General features: G+C 36.6%; 1 protein-coding gene across 8 annotated transcripts in view; it reads left to right on the forward strand.

The window, feature by feature from the left end:
• Window positions 1-20,315, forward strand: part of LOC113545247 (1-phosphatidylinositol 4,5-bisphosphate phosphodiesterase beta-1) — a 105,068-nt gene that overhangs the window by 63,528 nt on the left and 21,225 nt on the right. For all 8 annotated transcript variants that reach the window (XR_004580138.2, XM_034313791.2, XM_026944484.3 and 5 more), the window contains 17 exons: window positions 681-847; window positions 4,269-4,415; window positions 6,214-6,371; window positions 8,009-8,091; window positions 8,464-8,548; window positions 10,193-10,367; window positions 11,791-11,877; window positions 12,857-12,924; window positions 13,337-13,433; window positions 13,590-13,674; window positions 14,928-15,052; window positions 16,283-16,437; window positions 17,321-17,485; window positions 17,616-17,715; window positions 17,931-18,035; window positions 18,169-18,284; window positions 19,005-19,140. Coding sequence is in view for 7 of the 8 variants with exons in the window: in XM_034313791.2 (XP_034169682.2) it covers window positions 681-847; window positions 4,269-4,415; window positions 6,214-6,371; window positions 8,009-8,091; window positions 8,464-8,548; window positions 10,193-10,367; window positions 11,791-11,877; window positions 12,857-12,924; window positions 13,337-13,433; window positions 13,590-13,674; window positions 14,928-15,052; window positions 16,283-16,437; window positions 17,321-17,485; window positions 17,616-17,715; window positions 17,931-18,035; window positions 18,169-18,284; window positions 19,005-19,140 (2,054 nt within the window). In the remaining variant the exon portion in view is untranslated. The remainder of the gene's footprint in view (window positions 1-680; window positions 848-4,268; window positions 4,416-6,213; window positions 6,372-8,008; window positions 8,092-8,463; window positions 8,549-10,192; window positions 10,368-11,790; window positions 11,878-12,856; window positions 12,925-13,336; window positions 13,434-13,589; window positions 13,675-14,927; window positions 15,053-16,282; window positions 16,438-17,320; window positions 17,486-17,615; window positions 17,716-17,930; window positions 18,036-18,168; window positions 18,285-19,004; window positions 19,141-20,315) is intronic.

Consider the following 20,315-nt stretch of genomic DNA (forward strand, 5'->3'; position numbering starts at 1 on the left):
AGTGTTTTCCTCTTATACTACAGCACTTTGCGAACAATTAAAAAATCTAATTTATTAATGAACATGCCATGCTTTTTACCGGTTTTTGTTGCACTTAGTATTGTGGAACGCTCCTGAAACAAGTTATAACAGATATAAATAGTCGTTCCCTCACCTTCTTCCCAAATGAAACGTTACAGAGAAACCGGAAAGCACTCTGTACTGAAGATTCTTCTTTAACTTACAAAGCCCTAACACTGGAGACTACTTCCATAAATGTTAAATAAAAGTTCCTTACAGAAAACCTCACCAGAGTTTTTTTTTCTTAAATAGCACATATTTAAACCATTTTTTATTAGTTATGTGGAGCGTTCACTATAGAGTCCCTCTTAATGAGTTTTTACTGTTGAACTGATAATGTTTCAGAATGAATTTAATTACAGCTAGAACTATTGTCTGAGCTATGTTTTTTATTAAAAAAATTATTTAACACATTCTGAGCAAACTGAATTTATTACAGTAGAATTTGACAATGATGTGGTATAAAATTATATAAATTCTGAATGTAATGTATTTCTCCCTGAGCAATCTCTTTCCTGACTGTGTTTCTTCATCTCTCCTGTCAGCTTCCTGTTGGTACTCTGCTGTACTTAAGCCTCTTTGTATTACTTATCTCTCTGTCACGTATTCTATCTCTGTAGTGGTGCTAAGAGCAGGCCATACCTCACAGTAGATCAGATGACTGACTTCATCAACAACAAGCAGCGGGACCCTCGGCTGAACGAGATCCTGTACCCTCCCCTGAAGCCCGAGCAAGTGCAGGCATTGGTGGAGAAGTATGAACCTGACACCATGCTCTATCAAAGAGGTTAGAGCAGCCACCTGCCACTGAAATAATGGTGACCCCCTAAAATACTTCCATGTCATGAATGAATAACTGCAACTGTGTTCAAGGTAAAATCAAGTGTTTTAAAAGTGCAGTACAAAGACATGTCCTGAAGGGCAGTTTTTTACAGTAACATACTAAAACTGTCACACACACACACACACACACACACACACACACACACACACACACACTAAAATCACATTATTGACAAATCAAATAGTGTGAATAAATACATGAACAGTTTACATTTAACAGTATTTATGGCAATTGAAGCCTATTCCACACTAACTTTATAACACTAAATATAACAGCTTATATTTTAAAAAAGCATTTTTTTATACACTGTGTATAATATATATATATATATATATATATAATATAATTAAAAATGTTTTTTTATTTACCAGTGTAAGCGAGGGCTAGGTCTGAGAAAAGGACTTATTTGTAGCCTACAAATAAATAAGTAAGATACTCATCAACTAGTAAATCTTCTTTTTCAAAACGCCTGTCCAGGCAACACCGCTTGCAGTGTGACATGCCTTAGCAGATTTTGGCAGATTTCTTTGCCACAGTTGTGTTCATTTTGCGTAAGCATTTTTTGTTGATTTAATAATTGGTTTGTTTATGTTCCATCAACAAAAATATTTCGAGTCACATGTAAAAAATGTATGAATTCAATTATTATGAACTTGATTTGTTTTCTTAAAACGTACAAGGGCCAGTACTTCATTTTTTCAGTGTGTGCTTTTTCCTTCAGTAATTGAATGGTGCAGAAAGAGAAATGCCTTCAGTTTATGTTTTGTGTCTGATTTCATTCTCAGCAGCTGCTGAACCAAAAGCTTATATTGCACAACCAAAACCGACGAAACACTTTGGCCATAAAACAATACTAAAAAAAAAGTTTCTGTTAAGACAAGCAATATTGGCCAGGAGTACATCACTCATGATCCACAGAGCGGTTTGAAGTATGTTTGAAAATTAATTTTGCTCCTGGAGGCACTGCTACTGCCATCTGTGTAACAGTGCTTCCACAGGCTCTTCTGAAAGTCCTGTCAAGTCTTTACATGAACTTGTGCCTTTATCCATACTTGTGAAAGAGAAATCTGTAGAACTTATATAGATCTAGTACAAAAATGAAAGAAATGTAAGATGAAAGAGAGAGAGGAAAAGAGAAAGGAAAAAGGAAGAGAGTAAGGACGAAAAGAGAATGAGGGAGAGAAAGGGAGCCCTACAAGGTACAGGTGTGTTATATGAGTGAGTTTTAAGCAAAGCTGCTGATTGTTCAGCTTTAAAGCTTATGAAGACATCAGCAGGTGACACATGGAATTCAAATTCATTTACGCAGTAACGCATTAATTAATTGAATGTTCCTGAATTTAAAAAAAAAAAAAAAAATTAATATCGAGTAAGTGACATTTTGGACACAATATAGACAAATATTCAGTTTATTTTTGCCTTTGTTAGAAAAATAGATCCAGAAGAAGCCACACTCAATTTATAGCAGCTTATTATTTTGATTATTACATTGATTATGTCGCTAACACTACTGTAGCAACCGTTTCGTTCTAGGAAGGGGAAACACAGACGAGTGGAGTGATGCACACAGTGAAAAGTGTGCATTATAGTGAAAAGTGTGGTTATAGGAAATACAGGCACTCTTGGGACACGGCTCAACCAATCAAATTAGTGGACTGGAACTAACTGTTGTAAAATGTATTTTAATGGAAAAGTATAAAACTTGAAACTTACACTTTATCATGTAAAAATATTTATCCACAGAAGAAGTAGATTTATTAATATTCATATAAAAAGGTCTACAAAAACTTTAATAAAGTATTAATAAAAGCACATTGCAAATAAAGAGTGGTTTACTTGCTGTTTATGCCTGCTGTTCCAGTGTAGATTAGGATGAGAGTTAAAAAGACTTTTTGTTTGTGCTAAATAGTTTATAGTTTTTTAAGGTGATCTAAGGAGTGGCTCAGCGGTTATGGTTCTTAACTAGTGATCAGAAGATGAATTAAATTCAAAGCCACTATTGGGCCCTCAAGCAAGGCCTTTAACCTTCAGGTCGATCTGGATAAAAATCACCTGTCCAATGAATAAAAGAAAATGTAAAAGCTATAATTGGAAGAAGTATTTTCAGGACTCTACTCCATAATGAGGGTTAGTACATTCAAACAATGACACTCTCAGTATGATCTACATCCACAGGTTCTTCTGTTGCAAGGCTGAAAAGGTGAGGTCCTGCTGAGATGAAAGTCACCCACCGTTGCCTCATTATAGAGACTATGTTCATATGTCAGAGGAAAAACGTTGTTAATTAGGCTGTGGAAGTCTTCCGAGTGCATGGCACGATTAATTAGTGTGAAGTGGCCAGAGGGACTGAGGAGATCTCCCATAGACTGGAACTCTACCTGAGGAACTGGGGGTGTTGAAAACCAGCTGTCTTTATCTTCCCAGGAGACGAGACACCCAAATGTTCAAAAAGCTTTGGCTGTCACTGACCATCACACTAATTGGTTTATAACTTGAGATAGGTTTGTTCTGGTTGCTGTTGAAATGTTATCTAGATTGTGATTTTTGTATCTAGTAGAAACTATGCTTTTTCTTTGGCTTTGTAAGAAAATATGTCACTGTCAGGTTATTATAAAGTGCATACTGTCAGCTTTCATTTGTGTTCATATAAGGTGAAGTATATAGAAATTACAACTCTTTTTTATATAATCCACCAGTCTAGTCAGGTATTACTTAATATCAGAATAATTACACACAAGACAGCTACAGTATATGGTACTGTATTTGTATCAGGAACATGCTGCATGTATGGTTGTCATTGGACTTTCTTGTCTTGATAATTTGATATAAAATACAATAGCTGCATGAATTCTGAGGTATTCAGAAGCACACCGAACTCAAAGTTTCAAAATTCCCTGTATTAGTCTTTTGTCTTGCAGGTAGACAAGAACCCAGAACTTACTACCAAAATAATTATGAAGCATCTTATAACCAAAAATTGGAATTTTCTTGGTGGGCCAAAGCATTTACCTGACGTGAACACACACTAAAAACAAGACTGAAAGCATAGAATCTGCAAAACAAGCAAGCATCGAGCAAACAGCTAAAAGAATGTTAATTCATCCAAATGTTAATGTTCTCCTGAAATAAGTGAACTCTTTTTTAAAAAGAGCCATGCTTCCTTTATGCTTTCCCGGTATATGTGTAAATACCACTGAATTAAAGTTCTGCACTTTAGCCTCACTGTTTGTAATAGTTATTTAGTTGCAGATAGTGCTGTTATAACTGTAGTAGTATCCAGTCACGCAGTTACAAACCAGTATGCTACACACTGGAGAATTTCTTTAATGTGTACAGTATGTAAACACACTGTTTTGTTCCTCAGGGCAGATCTCTGTGGAAGGTTTTGCCAGGTATCTGAATGGAGAAGAGAATAGCATCATCCCTCCTGAGAAATTGGACCAAAGTGAGGACATGACATTTCCTTTGTCCCACTACTTCATCAACTCCTCCCATAACACTTACCTCACAGGTCAGTGAAGTAGACTGTGTGCATCTCTGGTTTATCTCTCATTTTGTTCTATTAGATATACATTTTGTCAGCTTTGTCTGACCATAGCATTTGCAATCCCAGTCCTCTGTAATTACAAATCCTCTCTCCTTCTCCTGTGTAGAATGTTACAGGTCTGAATCATAAACTCTTAGGGCCCAGTGAGCATTGCAGAGTACATGGTAAACAAGTACAATTAAACTGTACTTAAATGCGAGTATGGGTATTGTAGATTAATCCACATAATCCAACCACATTACTGTTGCTTGTATAAATTTGTAGAAATGTATTATGAGATCAGGTTCTTTTTTCATTGCAGTAACTTTATTGTATCATTGTAATAGCACAACTGCAGAATGGTTAAAATCATAGAAATTGGATTTGTTTTGATTGGACATTTTAAATATGGTTAATAAATAATATTTAAATGTACAGAAATGTGATTGATTGAATTGGTAGCTGGGCATGAGCTATTTGAGTCATAATTTCTGAGAATTGTATCAAGTATTTAAAAAAACAATTTAAAATTTAAAATTAAAAACAATCATGATTTGAATCGTGATTTATTTAAGTAAGAGTACAATTATTTTAAATTCTAGAATTATCCTATAATTACGTAAGTACCTAAGTAGGTGCTAAATATTCAGGATGCACATTTAGGATAAGGATAATTGTCCTTCTCAGAGACTTGCCTTTAAAATGGTAATGAGAGAAAACTTAAATGCACATGCCCTCTTTTGACCCCAAAGCTTGTTTTTTTTCTACGTCTTACCAGAAACATTTGTAGGGAAAGTTGATTTGTAGGCGTTTAACTTGATTTTCTGTGACATTGAGAATTCCCGGCATGTAGTTCACGCCTCCAGAATTTTCTTGAGTAGAGCTCAGGGATGGGTTTTTAATTGCATCTAGGACACTCCCTTAAAAATGACAGGTGACATAAAATGTGGACTACAAAGCAAATTACATTTTATGCACGGAAATCGGCAGCTAAACATCTAACATTTTATAATAAATCATTTTATATTTGCAAAGCTTATAATGTGTTTTTGTTCTTTATAGGAAATCCGAATAAAATGACTAAAATGAAAAAAGAAATGAGCTAATAAAAAAAATAATCCTCAAACGATTTTTCTAATGGACTGTGTCATTAAATACTTCAAATGATTGTTCTAATGGACTGTTTTAGTCCTAGATAAAGACATTAAAAGAATGTGCAGTTGCAGACAGTTATTAGGAGATAATGCATCAGAAAATAAGACATTTCTGGAAATGACAGAATGCATTTTCTGGAAATAAATAAATAAATAATAAAATCTAAGAGGCTTTTGCCTGGAAAATGACCCCTCAAATGTCTCTAAGGCTTCTCACTCTGCTGTAGTATTGTGCTACTAATAGGGACATAATTGCTTTGCTAATGATGGTAATACATTCAGATTCAGCTCCATTACTCCCATTCTTTCCAAGAATTGTAGCATATGTAATATGGTCTATTTGATTGGAAATTTTAGACAATGCACTGTTTCTTTCACAGCAAATAAAGTGTCTGTTTGAATTTACAAACTCAGCCGAGACTTGTTAAAATCCTGAGAGCAGTGTTATCTTGGATGCACAGCACTGCATAATATTTAAATTCAGTGGTATTTTATGTAACAGACTGCATTTTCACTCAGAGATGATTTTTCTCAAAAAATTGAATCAGCCTTGTGTTCGGATGCTGTGTACACTTGATGTGTGGTCCGGCGGCTCTGCTGGGTTCTGAGTGTCAGTGTGATTTATGCAGCGGGGCAGCTGGCGGGAAACTCCTCAGTTGAGATGTACAGGCAGGTGCTGCTGTCAGGCTGCCGCTGTGTGGAGCTGGACTGCTGGAAGGGACGCACAGCAGAAGAGGAGCCCATTATCACCCACGGCTTCACCATGACCACCGAGATCTCCTTTAAGGTAAATTAGCACTGGCAGTGACTGTGGGGACACTAGCCAGATGGTCAGAAACCTATGAGACAGTGAGTGAGATATGAGGAAGGTGCACTCTGGTGTGCTGGGACATTGGGACAGGAAGGGTACAGGGGCAGATAGCAGGATACAGTAACATGGGTACAGGTGAATGTTGTAACCATGGCACTGATTGGACTGAGAGATATTGAAGCCAATAGAGGATCTGTAAATGAATGAAGGTCTGACAAGCAAGAAGAAACACTATCTATGGATACAGTTGAGTGCAAAATTTTGCATACCCTTAAAGTAATTTATTTTACACCAACCAGCCCTTTAGTGTTTTATATTTCACATTACTTCATTACCAAGTGACAAAAATAAAGTATAAGATAACAATAGTGAAAAATCCAAATGATCAGATGTTTGCATCTCCCTTTCTGAATATGATTGAAAATTCTCTAATAACTTGTAGACTAACTAACAACTGACTTCCATGTCATTTGTATACTCTGAGCAGCTGCTTTTTCATACACTGCCTTCTTCAGATCAGGTCTGGAGAAAAAAAAAGGTTTTTTGAAAAGTTTTTTGAAACGGTTCAGCGTTTTGTTTATGTTGCCACATGTTTAGGATTGTAGTCTCATTTTGTATATGTCTATCTGTATATTTTAAAAAATCTTTTTAAAATATATAGGTAAATTGTTAATTAAACCTCATATGCCTTTTTCCATTCAAAAACCATGGGGGATGCAACGTTTTGTGCATTCAACGTTTTTTGTTGGTCCAGTTTCATTTATTCTGTTTGCAAATTCCTAAGGTGTTAATGAACACCAAAACTCGGCACTCTATGGAAAATCTCTGCATGCATGTATTTGCCAACCTTACTGTAACAACCTTACTGTAAAAACTTTATTGTAACAACAAGAAATTTGCAGAGTGTGAAAAGCAGCTGCTATCAGTTTAGCATAATGGTGGTTTTCAACCACCTTGCTTGTGTTTTTTAAGTTTTTAGCAAGTCTCAGCAAAACATGCCTCAAATGAATTTGGTATACAGAGAGTGAGGATAAGAATCTTTCTTGCCATTCTTGTCATTCTGTTTAGAAAAGTTAGTTCAATACCCATCACAACCCCCATTCAACCAAATTTTAATTGAAATTTTGTCAAATCTGTACAACACCCACCTTGTTGCTCAGAATGTATTGTGACACAATCACACATGCAGAATATATGCAAAGATTCTGATTTCTTCACCAACCAGAGACAAAAGAATTACAGCCATATTGAGTACAAGATAAGCCAGAATGAGAAAAAAAGATCAAGTAGTACAGTGGCAAAGAGGAGAGTGCCAGAGGAAATTGGAAAAATTGTTTAAGCACAATTAGACCTAGCAAAAGCAATGGATTTGGAAAAAAAAACCTTGAAGATAATTTGCACTCTCTTATTAGGACATCATAGCTAATCTCCCACTTCTGATGAGATGGCTAAAGCAACCCAGATTGACTTGTAATAAGATTGCATTTCCATCTGGAGTGGCATTAGAAATATCTCATTATCAGCATTCATCACTGCAGCACGAGGTCCGTGGTGGGTCCTGAAAGTGTTTTGTGGCTTGATGATGATTGTGCAATGCCACATGTCTTTTTCAGGAAGTGATTGAGGCCATTGCTGAGAGTGCTTTCAAGACATCTCCTTTTCCTGTCATCCTTTCATTTGAGAACCATGTGGACTCGTAAGTGAAAGCAGCACTCCCACCACTCAGACTACGCAATTCTCAGTTTCTCAGACCATGCTGTTCCTCCAAAATCATTTGAAGAGGCAGAAGTAAGCTGATAATGATGGTTTCAATGACTCGACTATGGTACTTATGCTTTCCCAGATCAGCATTACATAGAGGCAATGTGAAAGATGTCTCAGTTATCATAGAAGACAGGTACATTGCTCATGGGATGCAATTTTAAGAGCATATGTGTAAATAGGTTTTGCCTTGACAAAGACAAGAAATTGAATTGTCTTTTGTCAGACAGTGGGGAGTTAATGTAAATGTATGTGAGGTCATGGCCTTGGCGCTGATTGTCTCTCTCTGTTTGTCTTGTCTCCGCAGCCCCAAGCAGCAAGCTAAGATGGCTGAATACTGCAGATCAATATTTGGAGACGCCCTGCTCACAGAGCCACTGGAGAAATATGCAGTGAGTTCACAACCATATTCCACAAACTTCAACTTAACTTCAGGAGGAATTTTGAATTTGTATTTATTCTAGAAGTTATCTAGATACATACACTTACACAAACCCCTCACTTTACTAGCATACACACACTCTACTTGCATAAACACTGCATTAACCACTATTCTATCACTTCACACAATGCATCTGAATGCATAAATGAGGGTTAAAATAGTAAAAAAATAGTAGGAGAAGAAAATCATGCCGTTTATTTTAGTTCTGTTTTCATCTCCAACCAATCATACGCTCCCTAGAATCGGTGTACTCAATCAGCCACACGTTTATCAAATTGCAGAGGGCTGTCACTTGAAGCAGATTAAATGGAAATATGCCAGTGACTGATCTAAATGCTAGTGCTTGGCAAACCTTTATCTGTACCCCATTACACCCCCCCCACCCCAACAGTTGTCATAGTAACCAGTCAAAAGCGTGCTTTGTGCTCCTGTAGAGGAACTCTGAGCCCCCGTCACTTGTCCTTACGTAACTGCTTTCCTCCTTTCATCCCCACTCTTTCAATCATTAGGGAAGGTTGTGAATGACTTGCGGTAATACACTCATTGTGCTGGTAGATTTATTGCGGTAGGAAAGGCCTGTATCTTGGCTGCAGTGTCACTGTGGCCTTTGTGTAGGAGACCATGTGAAGTTAGCTTTGTCTGTGAGAGCCAGACCAACTGTCCAACTGTGAAAAGCTTATTGGGCTTTAGATCTAAGTTATCTCCATTCTCCCAAGAGCAAGGGAAGAGAAAGCACAAAATGCATTTCGTAAAAGAGAAGCAAGACTGAAGGGGGGCACAGAATTTTGCACCTTATTATTCCTTTAGAAATCATCATGGAAAGATCTGGGATCAGGATAAGGTTAATTGCTTTGAGTCACATGATTCACTCCTGACCTCTCTCTCTCTCTCTCTCTCTCTCTCTGTTAATATATTATTAATGATTGTAAACAATAAGATTTAAAGGTATTTTTCTAATAAAATGTCCAGCAAACACATGGAACATTTTTATAGAAACATGCCCCCAAACTCACCTGTACTGTGGCCTGTGTCCTGGACTCTATACCATACTTTATCCTTTAGCATGTTTTAAACTTTGTTAGGAATAGCAGCTCAAAGTCTGCAGAACCATTTCAAATTATAGGAATAGATTATTTTTATTATTTCATTATTAATTATTTATGTATTTTAAAATAAAGAGGAAGCGAGTATGTGAAAATGAATGAAATTGTCTTAGTTTTCCTTTCCAGGTCTAGAACTTTACTAAATATGTTAATACACAGTGTAAGTATACAGTATATGAGTGAAGCAACAATAATGACAAAAACAAAACATAACTGGAAAAAAAGCTTTAAACTGTGTTGTCAATAAATTGCTTACAAGAAACATATATTCACTCTAATGTCATCATAAACATATAACAAGCCTGTAAAGGTTCAAACGAGTTCATGGGAAATACAAAAGATGAACAAAATACATTCATTTACTCCCTAAATTAATTGTTAGATTGTACATAGAGTGCTAGATTGCAGTGTTATGCATTTATAACCATGTTAATTATTGGTTAGTTGATATCATTAATATCCAGTAAGTACTAACATACCTCTGTTTTCAGCTGGAAGCAGGAAATCCTCTGCCAAGTCCCATGGACCTCTTGGGAAAAATTCTCATCAAGAACAAGAAGAATTCCCACAAGGATGAGAGCAGCACAAAGAAGAAGCTCTGTGAGCAGACCTCTAATACCTGCAGCGATACATCCAGCGTGTGTGAGCCGTCCTCTCCAAGTGCAGGTACCTGTCCTCTTTATTTCAACATGCCTTAGCACTTACGTTTGGTAAGTGAATCTTAGTCACTGGTCACATGACATAATGGCATCTTTATCACCAGAATAGCTTTATAGCTTTTACATGTGGAAAAATAAACTCTGCTTAAATTCTTAAATTTCTTTTTTTTTTCTCTTGTTCAGAAATACAACTGTTCTGTAAGACAGGACAGAAATCTTATTTTTTTTTATAATATGTGAGTATCTTATTAAAAAAATAAAGCTATTAAAACAATTGCAAATAAATAAACCAATGGAAATAAATGTTCTACACACTTGCCCTCCTACTAGTTAGGTTATCTATATTTCAGCTTCCGCTGTAGAGCGAGTCTGTAATTACTTTTCAGCAAGGATGCATTTGGCTGCTGTTTGTGCTGCTCATCCTCAGGGGTGAATGATAGCAGGCAGCCTGGTCGATATTTTCACCGTTAGCTTTCATCCACAATCAGTTGGAGCTTCCCTGCTGAATCTAATCATCTATTATCCTGAACTGATATTGCCCTCTACTGGACAAACAGCTCCAACACATAACCAAGAAACAGCCACTCAAATGGGTTAAGAGTCTCTCAAGTGCTCCAGTATGCACTAATTAAGACTTCCAGTGAATTTAGTTAGAAGATGATCAGTCTGTAGATTGACTCAAAATATTAAATTAAAATAGAAATGTAAGTCATGCTCTTAGAAATGCACAAGCAGAGTTTGTTAAGATCAGGGCCAAATGACTCTCTCTTCCGCAATTAAATTTTGCTCCTCAGTAACTTTCATTCTCTAGAGTTTTTGTCCCTGTTTTATTGTGTTGCTCTGTATTTTTTTTAAAATCTTTTTTATGTTTTGCTGCTCTCCCATGTGTTCATTTCTGTATTGCTGTCACGTTGTGTTTTTATTTTTCTATTTTTTATGTTTTTATTTGTTTTCCATATTTGTTTGTTTGTTCTTTCTTTCTTCCTTTTTCAATCTCTCTCTCTCTCTCTCTCTCTTAGGAGTGGAATTAATAGACCAAAAACCCTTATATACTGCTAACAAAGTCGTTATTGTCCTCCAAAGAGAAGTGGTTTAAACAAATGGCAGTTTAAAATAAAAAACGAAAAACAAAAAGCTGACTGCAGAAGTTGTGTCCCTAAAGAATGAGGACACAGATGGGAACATTTTGTGAACAGAGTTTTCAGACATCATATTAAAGCCTCCAGCTTTCCCTTCACTCAGGGCTTACTTTGTTTATTTTTTTTCCCTCATTTCACTGTTAATTTTTTGTAAAAATATAAACTGATTATGTGATTAAAAACAAAAGGAACAACATTTTGAAAATCTGTACTGAAGGCACATGATGAGTATCCTGAGGGAAAGGTTTTGGCCTTTGCTCTGGGAATGACTGAAACTGGACTTCTTCACAGGCTCCACAAATCACGACATGCCAGATTCCAGTCAGCCAAGCTCAGAGACGGGCAGTGACAGCAGGCTGCAGGGGAGAAAATATATTGGTGAGACACACGCCACTGAGCTACACACACCAAAATAACTTGTTTATTTATTCTACACTAAGAAGAGTACTCTAGAAGTGTGCAATATGAAGCATCACATTTTGAGTTCATAAAACAATAACACTTTATTGGAAGGGTGCATGTATTGAGTCTTTATAACACATTTATAAGCACTAGAAATCTGAAAACATGAGCAGACATAAAAAATAGAAAAGTATTATTATGAGCTGACTGTGTGATATTACTGTATGTAAACATTTTTAAATCCTTTTTAAGGTTCAGAGGCATATTATTAACTAACAGCACATTTGTGAAGGTTTATGAAGGTTTGAGTCATCAAGTATCCACCTGTATGTACCAAATACCAAATGTATTTACTAATATAGGAGAATGGGATTTTATACTGAAGTGGTGGTGGTGGTCCATTTGCATTACATACCATTAAGAAGTGCCATTTTATTGTAATATATAGCTTATACAACTTTATAACAATTTATAACATTTTTATGAAACACCAGTGCAAATCTACTGTAAATTATTTCAGATGTCAACTGAATGAATGGAAATGGGGAATGGAAATGATACTTACGAATTCACAATCTTAAACAATGTACCCATAATGATAATATATATTCCTTCTCTATTTTTCCATGCTGCATAAAACCTTTAATGTGGCCTCACATGTTTTGAGACAAGCCTTTCATTAACCATCTAGCCATCGTTTCTTTATTATTTTATAAAGGCTTATAAATGTGTTATGAAGACCCAATGTTGGTACGATGTAAATCGAGCTGGATTTAAAACATTTACTCATTTGAAATGTGTTTAGGATTTATGTATTTATTAGTTTTACATTGTGTGCATGTATTAACTTAATTGTTAGAATATTTGTTTTTAGGTGTTACATTGCATTATGAGATCCCTGACATTCAGATTACAAAGAAATACTAACAGTTTAATTGATATCCTATTTCAACAGGTGAGGTTGATGCAGAAAGCGAGGATGAGGATGATGAAGATGACGACTGTAAAAAGTCCATGGATGAGGTAGACAATGCTGTCTATGTATATAAAGGGCTTATTATAAGATCTTAGTATATTAAGATACAGTATGTACTATCATGCACTGTCACTGTTAGTTTCTGCTAGTTTCACTATAGTTTCTGCCATGGATTTGGCATGGCATAAAAACTCTGCCCTACTACTACACACTACTCTATGGCAAAGATGTCTTAATAACCCTCTGCCGTCAATCCCACATAACTGCCAGCTCACTTACACAGAATAGGACATTTACTTTACATGCATTCAGCTGGTTCCTGTAAACATGGACTAGCTGCGTTCCAGCTTTTTGCATTTTTCCAAAAGCAAGAATTTGCTTGCGTTCACTTTCCAAGACTGATCAGTATTAGGCAGGGAGGTACGTGTGGGTGCTCTGCTTACTATGCACCTTGTTTAGGGGACAGCAGGAAGTGAAGCATTTGCCACTGAGGAGATGTCCAACTTAGTAAACTATGTCCAGCCGGTTAAGTTCTCCTCATTTGAAGCATCTAAAAGTAAGTTACTTGTTTTTAATAAGACAATAATCGACTATATGCAGTATTTTACATCATGTGCCATAGTTTAGCAGGCACACAACATGCTTCATGCTGTAAGTACAATGTGTTATAAGCCTAATCTTACGGACACATCTATGACATCTTATTTTACAGAGTCAAATAAAAGTTATCACATGTCATCATTTGTGGAGACAAAGGCACTAGAGCAGCTGACAAAGTCACCAGTGGAATTTGTGGAGTATCCTTTTTGCAGTTTAATTACAGTGAAACTTTTATCCGAGATAGTTTTGTGACTGAGGGTGTCATGCTGTTGCTTCCCAGTTCCGGCATCCAGGATGGAATAAAGCACGGAATAAAACAAAACAGAACGTGCTGTTACAGGAAAATAATCAACGATGGAGTGCCGTGATGCTGCTTGATGCAAAGTAGATGGCTGTTACCAGCCTGTAGTTGATTATTTTCCAATAATAGTACCTCCCATAGTGTTTTATTCCTTTTATACCACAGCAGTTCACCAATGAATACACATTTTGATTTATTTAGGATCGTTTTTATCTGTTTATAGTTACATTCAGTGTTATGGAATGTCCATGAAATATAACACGTGATAAGCTATCATGTGTTACAGTGGCTGTAAATAGTCAGTCCCTCACCAGCCTCTCTTTTTTTCTCCACACTATACTGTAATTAATAGTAAGGCTAAAATGCAGCTTGTTTTATTACCAAAAAACCACAAAGCACAAATTCTTCTGTCCTAAATACTTTCTTAGTTCTAACGCTGAGAACGGTGTACTTACAAAAAGCCAAGAAATCAATTTGTTTCAGTTTCAATAAGTCTGTTTGAACATACTTCATCCAAGTTCCTGTGAATGAGTTGTTACTGTAGAAACAATAAAGTATTATTATGAGCACATTAATATAAATCTGTGAATCTGACCAGTCAGTGTCGATATCGAACTAATACAATTTATGGACCAGATTGAGAATATATTATAGCAATGTAAAACCCATCTTCTTGTATGGTCCTGAATGCTGCCAAATAGTGAAAAGCAGCATACAGAAGATAGAGGCATTCCACAACATGTGCCTAAGGATAATTTGTGGAATATTTTTCCCAGACAGATTTAGAAAAAAAAAATCTTCAGCAGTACCAACATATCAACTGAAATCAAACATTTCAGATGGCTAGGACATGTGATGAAAATGCCACAAGACTGCATCCCCAAAACAGCGCTATATTGGACACCACCAGAGAAAAGGAGACATGGGAGGCTCTGCACCAACACCACTAGTGAACAGTAACATCAGAAATACAAGACCTTGGGTACAACTGCGGATAAGTAACTTCATGGCTAAGGACAGGGGCAGGTAGCAGCAGGTTAGGACAAAAAGGTTAAAAACATTCTCTCAGATTTGAGAGCTCTGTGGCATAATGAAGATTAATCAGTGAAAGAAATTACTGCTTGCTGTTCCTTAACTAAGTCCACACAGGTATAACAAACTCCAGCTTAGCCGAATCTACCCCAAAGGCACTAGGGTGGACTCCTCCAACTACATGCCTCAGGTCTTCTGGAACGCTGGATGTCAGCTTGTGGCATTGAACTTCCAGACCATAGGTACATTAACTATAAAAGTCAAAGTAAGCAGATCACAGTCAGTAATTCATTAAGGTTACAGTAACAGGATGCTCATAATTAAACTACTGTTACTGTCACTTGTAGAGTCAGCCTGTGTAGAAGTAAATGTTAATTAATCAGTAGATTAAATATTAGTACACAAATAGTATCGTGCTAGTAAATGGAAACATATCATTTGCTAGCAAAAATCAAAAATTTATTGCCTGTGACTTCTAGGAAATGATTTACTATTATTTACTATTTATTATTATGTACTATTATTTACATTTTTTTAAGTGGCCTACTTTTCTCAGAATATGAACAGGTTACCAGCTATATAATTTTTTTAAGGAGTGGTTTTAGTTTAGTAGTATATGTTCTGTTAATCAGAACTTGTGATATAATAGACAACTAATAGTCAAATTTCAACTGAAAGTATAAATTGTTGATATTTCTATAAGATTACTAAATCGTGGTTTCATAACATGTATGTATTTAGCCTTAATATCTATCGATGCATGGCAGGAAAGTTTTGAAGTATATGAAACTTGCTCCTGTATAGCATATATAATGGTACTGATAAAGATAAATAAAATTTCATTCTTATTTTTATTCAAATCATGGTAGTGTTAAATGTGTTTCTTTGTCAATCAAATAATTTTCATTTTTCACATAATTTGTGCATAAATGCAACTAAAGCCTGAAAAATAGCAGAAATGTTTCAGGGTTTAGGCAACTATTAATGATGCTAGTCAAATACAAATGATTCATCTTCAGTTTATGTTAACTCGTATTTTTCTCCCACATGATCCGAAAATCACTTTTAAATGACAGAAACTACATATCTCACTTTTTTGTTAGACTTTAGTGCCACTACATCACTATTAGTACATGCAAAGTAGTATAAGCAAATAGCATGCAAAAGATTTGTGTATTTATGTATGTATATATTATGTATTTATTTTTGTGCATGATTTTTACAATCATATTTTCAGAAAAACATGGGCATTAGATATTCTGTCAACCATTCAATGTTGTAATCACTTGTAAGGGCTCATTCTTATATCTATGGGTATCAGTCTCTCAGCCAAGTTATTTCCCCTCAAGCCTGGGTTAAACTTTACTGACTTTTCTGATCTTATTCCAGATGTGAACACAATCTGTGAGAATATGTGAGAAGTCCAGTTGGAAATAAGTCATGACTCATTGCTCTTGTATGTTGCTTGACAGATCTGGCCATGCAGCTGAACCTGGGCATGTATGAGTACAATGGAAAATGTGGCTACAGGCTGAAGCCTGAGTTTATGAGGAGGCCTGATAAAAACTTTGACCCCTTCACTGAGAGCACAGTGGATGGGATTGTAGCGCACACACTTTCAGTGAAGGTAACCCTTTGAATTATTTTGGGTACAGAGCATGCTGTTTTGTATACTTTCCATGTCAGATTGTTCACACAGCCTCAGCTGAGGTTGGAAAAATGGATGCTTACAGGAAACTAGCATTTGTCAGCGGTCAGATAACTTTCAAAATGCCAAAGAAGAGTTGCTTGGATGTAGTGAAAAGTGGATGCAAGTGTGCTATGGTTATTCACCATTAGTAGCACTGACAAAAAGAAACAAGCAAATGTGCAGTATTATCAAACAATCTCACTAAAAATGAACTAAACTTTCAATTATCCATCTATCTTTATGTGTTTAGTGACTATTCAAGTAAATCTTAAACAAATAGGCTTAAAACATGCTACTATTTTTGTTTTTATTTTGTATTATATGAGCATCCATATTAATATGACATTACTGAATTTCAACTCTCAGAAGTCTGAGCTCTTGACAAACTTTCCATTTGGGAAATATGATTTGGAGGGATATTCAGATTTTTCCTAAACAGACATCAGAAACATAGAAACCCGTTTCACATTAAAAACTACCAATAGCAATTAATAGCAATATTTGTTGTAATAAAGCGTGGTTATCTGGGGGATTTTTGTTCAGTGTGTTATAAAAGTGGTCATCGAGTTTTGACTCAGACGTTTATATTTTTTGAATACTAGGGAAATACCAACATTTTATCTGTCTTTTTAAATTCAGTCTAATTTCTTTTTTATTTGTTTGGTTCACACCTAATTGGCCACATTTCTACTTACCAAACCAAAGAGTCAGTCAAAAATGATGAAATCATGAGGTCGACTCCCTGATGTATTAAGTACAAATATAAGACACGCAATTAGACAGACAGCACATCATGATTGTCTCACAATATTTCTAACAGATCATATCAGGACAGTTCCTGTCCGATAAAAAGGTTGGCACCTATGTGGAGGTGGAAATGTTTGGCCTCCCAGTGGACACAAAAAGGAAAGCATTTCGGACAAAAACATCCCCAGGCAACGCCGTGAACCCTGTGTGGGATGAGGAGCCCATAGTCTTTAAGAAGGTAAACCAAAAGCATGTGGATTTACTATACACACACTGTATCTACTATACACTGGTGCTTCATAGATACATTTCAAATATGGTCACAATGATGGTCACCATTCCATTCTGTACTTGGTGCTTTCTTCAAGGTGGTTCTTCCCACTCTTGCGTCTTTGAGAATAGCCGTCTACGAGGACAGCGGGAAGATTATTGGCCATCGCATCATCCCAGTGAACGCCATCCGGCCTGGTACGTAGCTCTGTTTTATGCCCTGACTCTGCTCTGCTTATAAGGCCATCACACTGCTCTCACAATCCTTCTGTACTGTACACATCACAACTTCCTTCTGTCTGCAAGATATTGCTTACACATGTTTAATCTTAGGATATCACTGTATTGTTATAAATAGTGAAAAGCAGTGATAAACAGTCTGTCTCCTCTCTCTCTCCCCCACTCTGTTTCAGGTTACCATTACATAGGGCTAAGAAATGAGAAGAACCAGACACTAACACTACCTGCTGTTTTTGTCTACACCGAAGTCAAAGACTATGTCCCTGACACCTTTGCAGGTATGAGTTCAGGCTGAAATACTGCACTATTGGTTTTTCTAAAAATTAGACGCTTTTTCTAATAATCTGCTGTACTCGAGTCTAATTGTAAATTACACTGCCTTGACGTCGTGGTCTGATATCACCTGAGCAGATGTGATTGAGGCACTGTCCAATCCTATCCGCTACATCAACCTGATGGAGCAGAGAGCCAGTCAGCTTGCAGCTCTCACCCTGGAGGAGGGAGGACAAGAGGTGAACAACAAAGAGGTCAGTACTGTGTAAATGTGCATTGATTTGTGTGGCTGTGTGTGTGTGTGTGTGTGTGTGTGTGTACCTGTGTGTCTCTATTATACTGTCTGTGTGTGAGAGTGTGTTTGTGTGCATGTGAGATATTCCATCCAGTTCCCCAGTCACAAAACAGTTGTCAGCACTCTGCCGACTGAAGCGTGAGCTGATTGGCTGGACCTGCGGGACCTCTCTGTCCTTCACTCCTGTCCAATCAAGCTGATGCAGCAGTGGAAGAGGCAATTAATGGTTACCCTGGGCTAATGCTATGGCAACAGTTTTCATGGAAGTTGTAGTCTTAGCTCAGTCTTTTGAACCATACCAGCTGCAGTTCGAACAAACATTTAAACAGAGAGCAGAGTAAAGCCAAGGAGACAGGGGTAAGGAGCGAAAAGTAGAAAACAATCCAAGCTTACAGTTAGCCATGATAAGAGTGGGGTACCAGCGCTACATCTACAAAGTCTGCACTGGATTGGAGGTAATTTGAGAAGTTTTGATATCAGTCTTGAGATATTCAGCATGTTTCAATGTTCTGAAAATGAAAAGAACAGATTTATTTAGTATTTTCATGGTGGTCAAAATAGCCCTCAATGAGTCAGCTGTCTGCACAACACAGATCAGGCTTCCATCTTTTTGGTCTCATGAATTGTCATCAAGCTTGCCAAGATTTCTGATTTCTTTGATTTCCTTTGTGTGTTGCAGATAGATGCGTGTGGGGAGCTTGTATCAGAACCGAACAGCGAGGCCCAACGCCCTCCAGCTGAGAATGGAACGAGCCATACTCCTCTCATCTCCCCAAAACCGCCTTCACTGGTCAGCCATCATGCCCACTCCACAGGTACACAAGCCGCATTTTCACTTTAGAGCTTCAGAAATCATTTATATTAAGAAATAAATGTTCTGCTCTTTGTGATCAATGTAGCATTTAACATCAACTTTTTTTATTCAGTAAGCGAACTGTATTAGATAGAAGGCCCTGTTTTAGTGGATTACAGTGCAAATTCAAAGATAAGGCACGTCATGGTGTTGGCCAATGTGGTTGTGTTTTTGATACCAATAGAACGAGTTTTAACCTGCTCAAGAGTACAGTTAGAATAAATAAATTATAAAGAGGTGTAGTTAGGCATCAGAATTTTTGTCTTTTTATTCTTTTTAAAATCTGAATGTGCTATAGTGGCTCATCTCAGTTGCATTTTCACAATTACATACAATTAGATTTCACTTATAGATCTTCTAGGGGATTAGTAGGAGAAATAACCATCTGGGTGAAAACAAGTATGTGTCATATTTTAATGCAGTTCATGAGTGTTCACTATATCTGCCCTGTGCATCACCTAATTCCTTGTCTCTATGATGGCAATAAGTTTTATGAATTAGTGATATGATATTGAATTAGTTTTGTTAGACATTTTATTGATTCTGTTAATGATTTTTTGTGTCAGCCTTCGCATTTAGCTGACAGTAATGAGTAGTTTAAAGTTTATTTCATGTGCATAAAGAGAGCTTGAGCATCTATATACAATGAAATTCTTGTGCTACAGTTGCACACTCCTACTCAGACATAGTTTATTATTTTTGCGCTGTGTATGGGTAGATGTGTGCAACTATAGTACAAGAATTTCATTGTATATAGATGTTCAAGCACTCTTTATGCACACGACAGTTTACTCTTGCTGCAGATAAAATAATTCAGTCAGTTGTGTGTAGATAATATTTGGAGGAAGTAATTTTTATTTAGTTTTGGGATTACATTTATGCTAAGATCGGGTCTCAGGATCTCAGCAGGCAGTAACGCAAGCACAATTTTGGACCAAAGTGAGTTTCCAGTCTACGATATTACAAACGTCACACACCTTTTTGCAGCCCTCTAACAACATCAGTGCTGCCATGTTCATTTCTGACCACTAAATACTTGTCTTAGGCTCAGCAAAATCGACATCCCTCTAATTTACTCTTACATCTAAACTAAAGCTCAAAGATGTGTGTGTGTCAGGAAACAGTTGAGGACACAAG

Source organism: Pangasianodon hypophthalmus, chromosome 19 (assembly GCF_027358585.1).
Source record: "Pangasianodon hypophthalmus isolate fPanHyp1 chromosome 19, fPanHyp1.pri, whole genome shotgun sequence".
In the NCBI taxonomy this organism is placed as follows: domain Eukaryota; kingdom Metazoa; phylum Chordata; class Actinopteri; order Siluriformes; family Pangasiidae; genus Pangasianodon; species Pangasianodon hypophthalmus.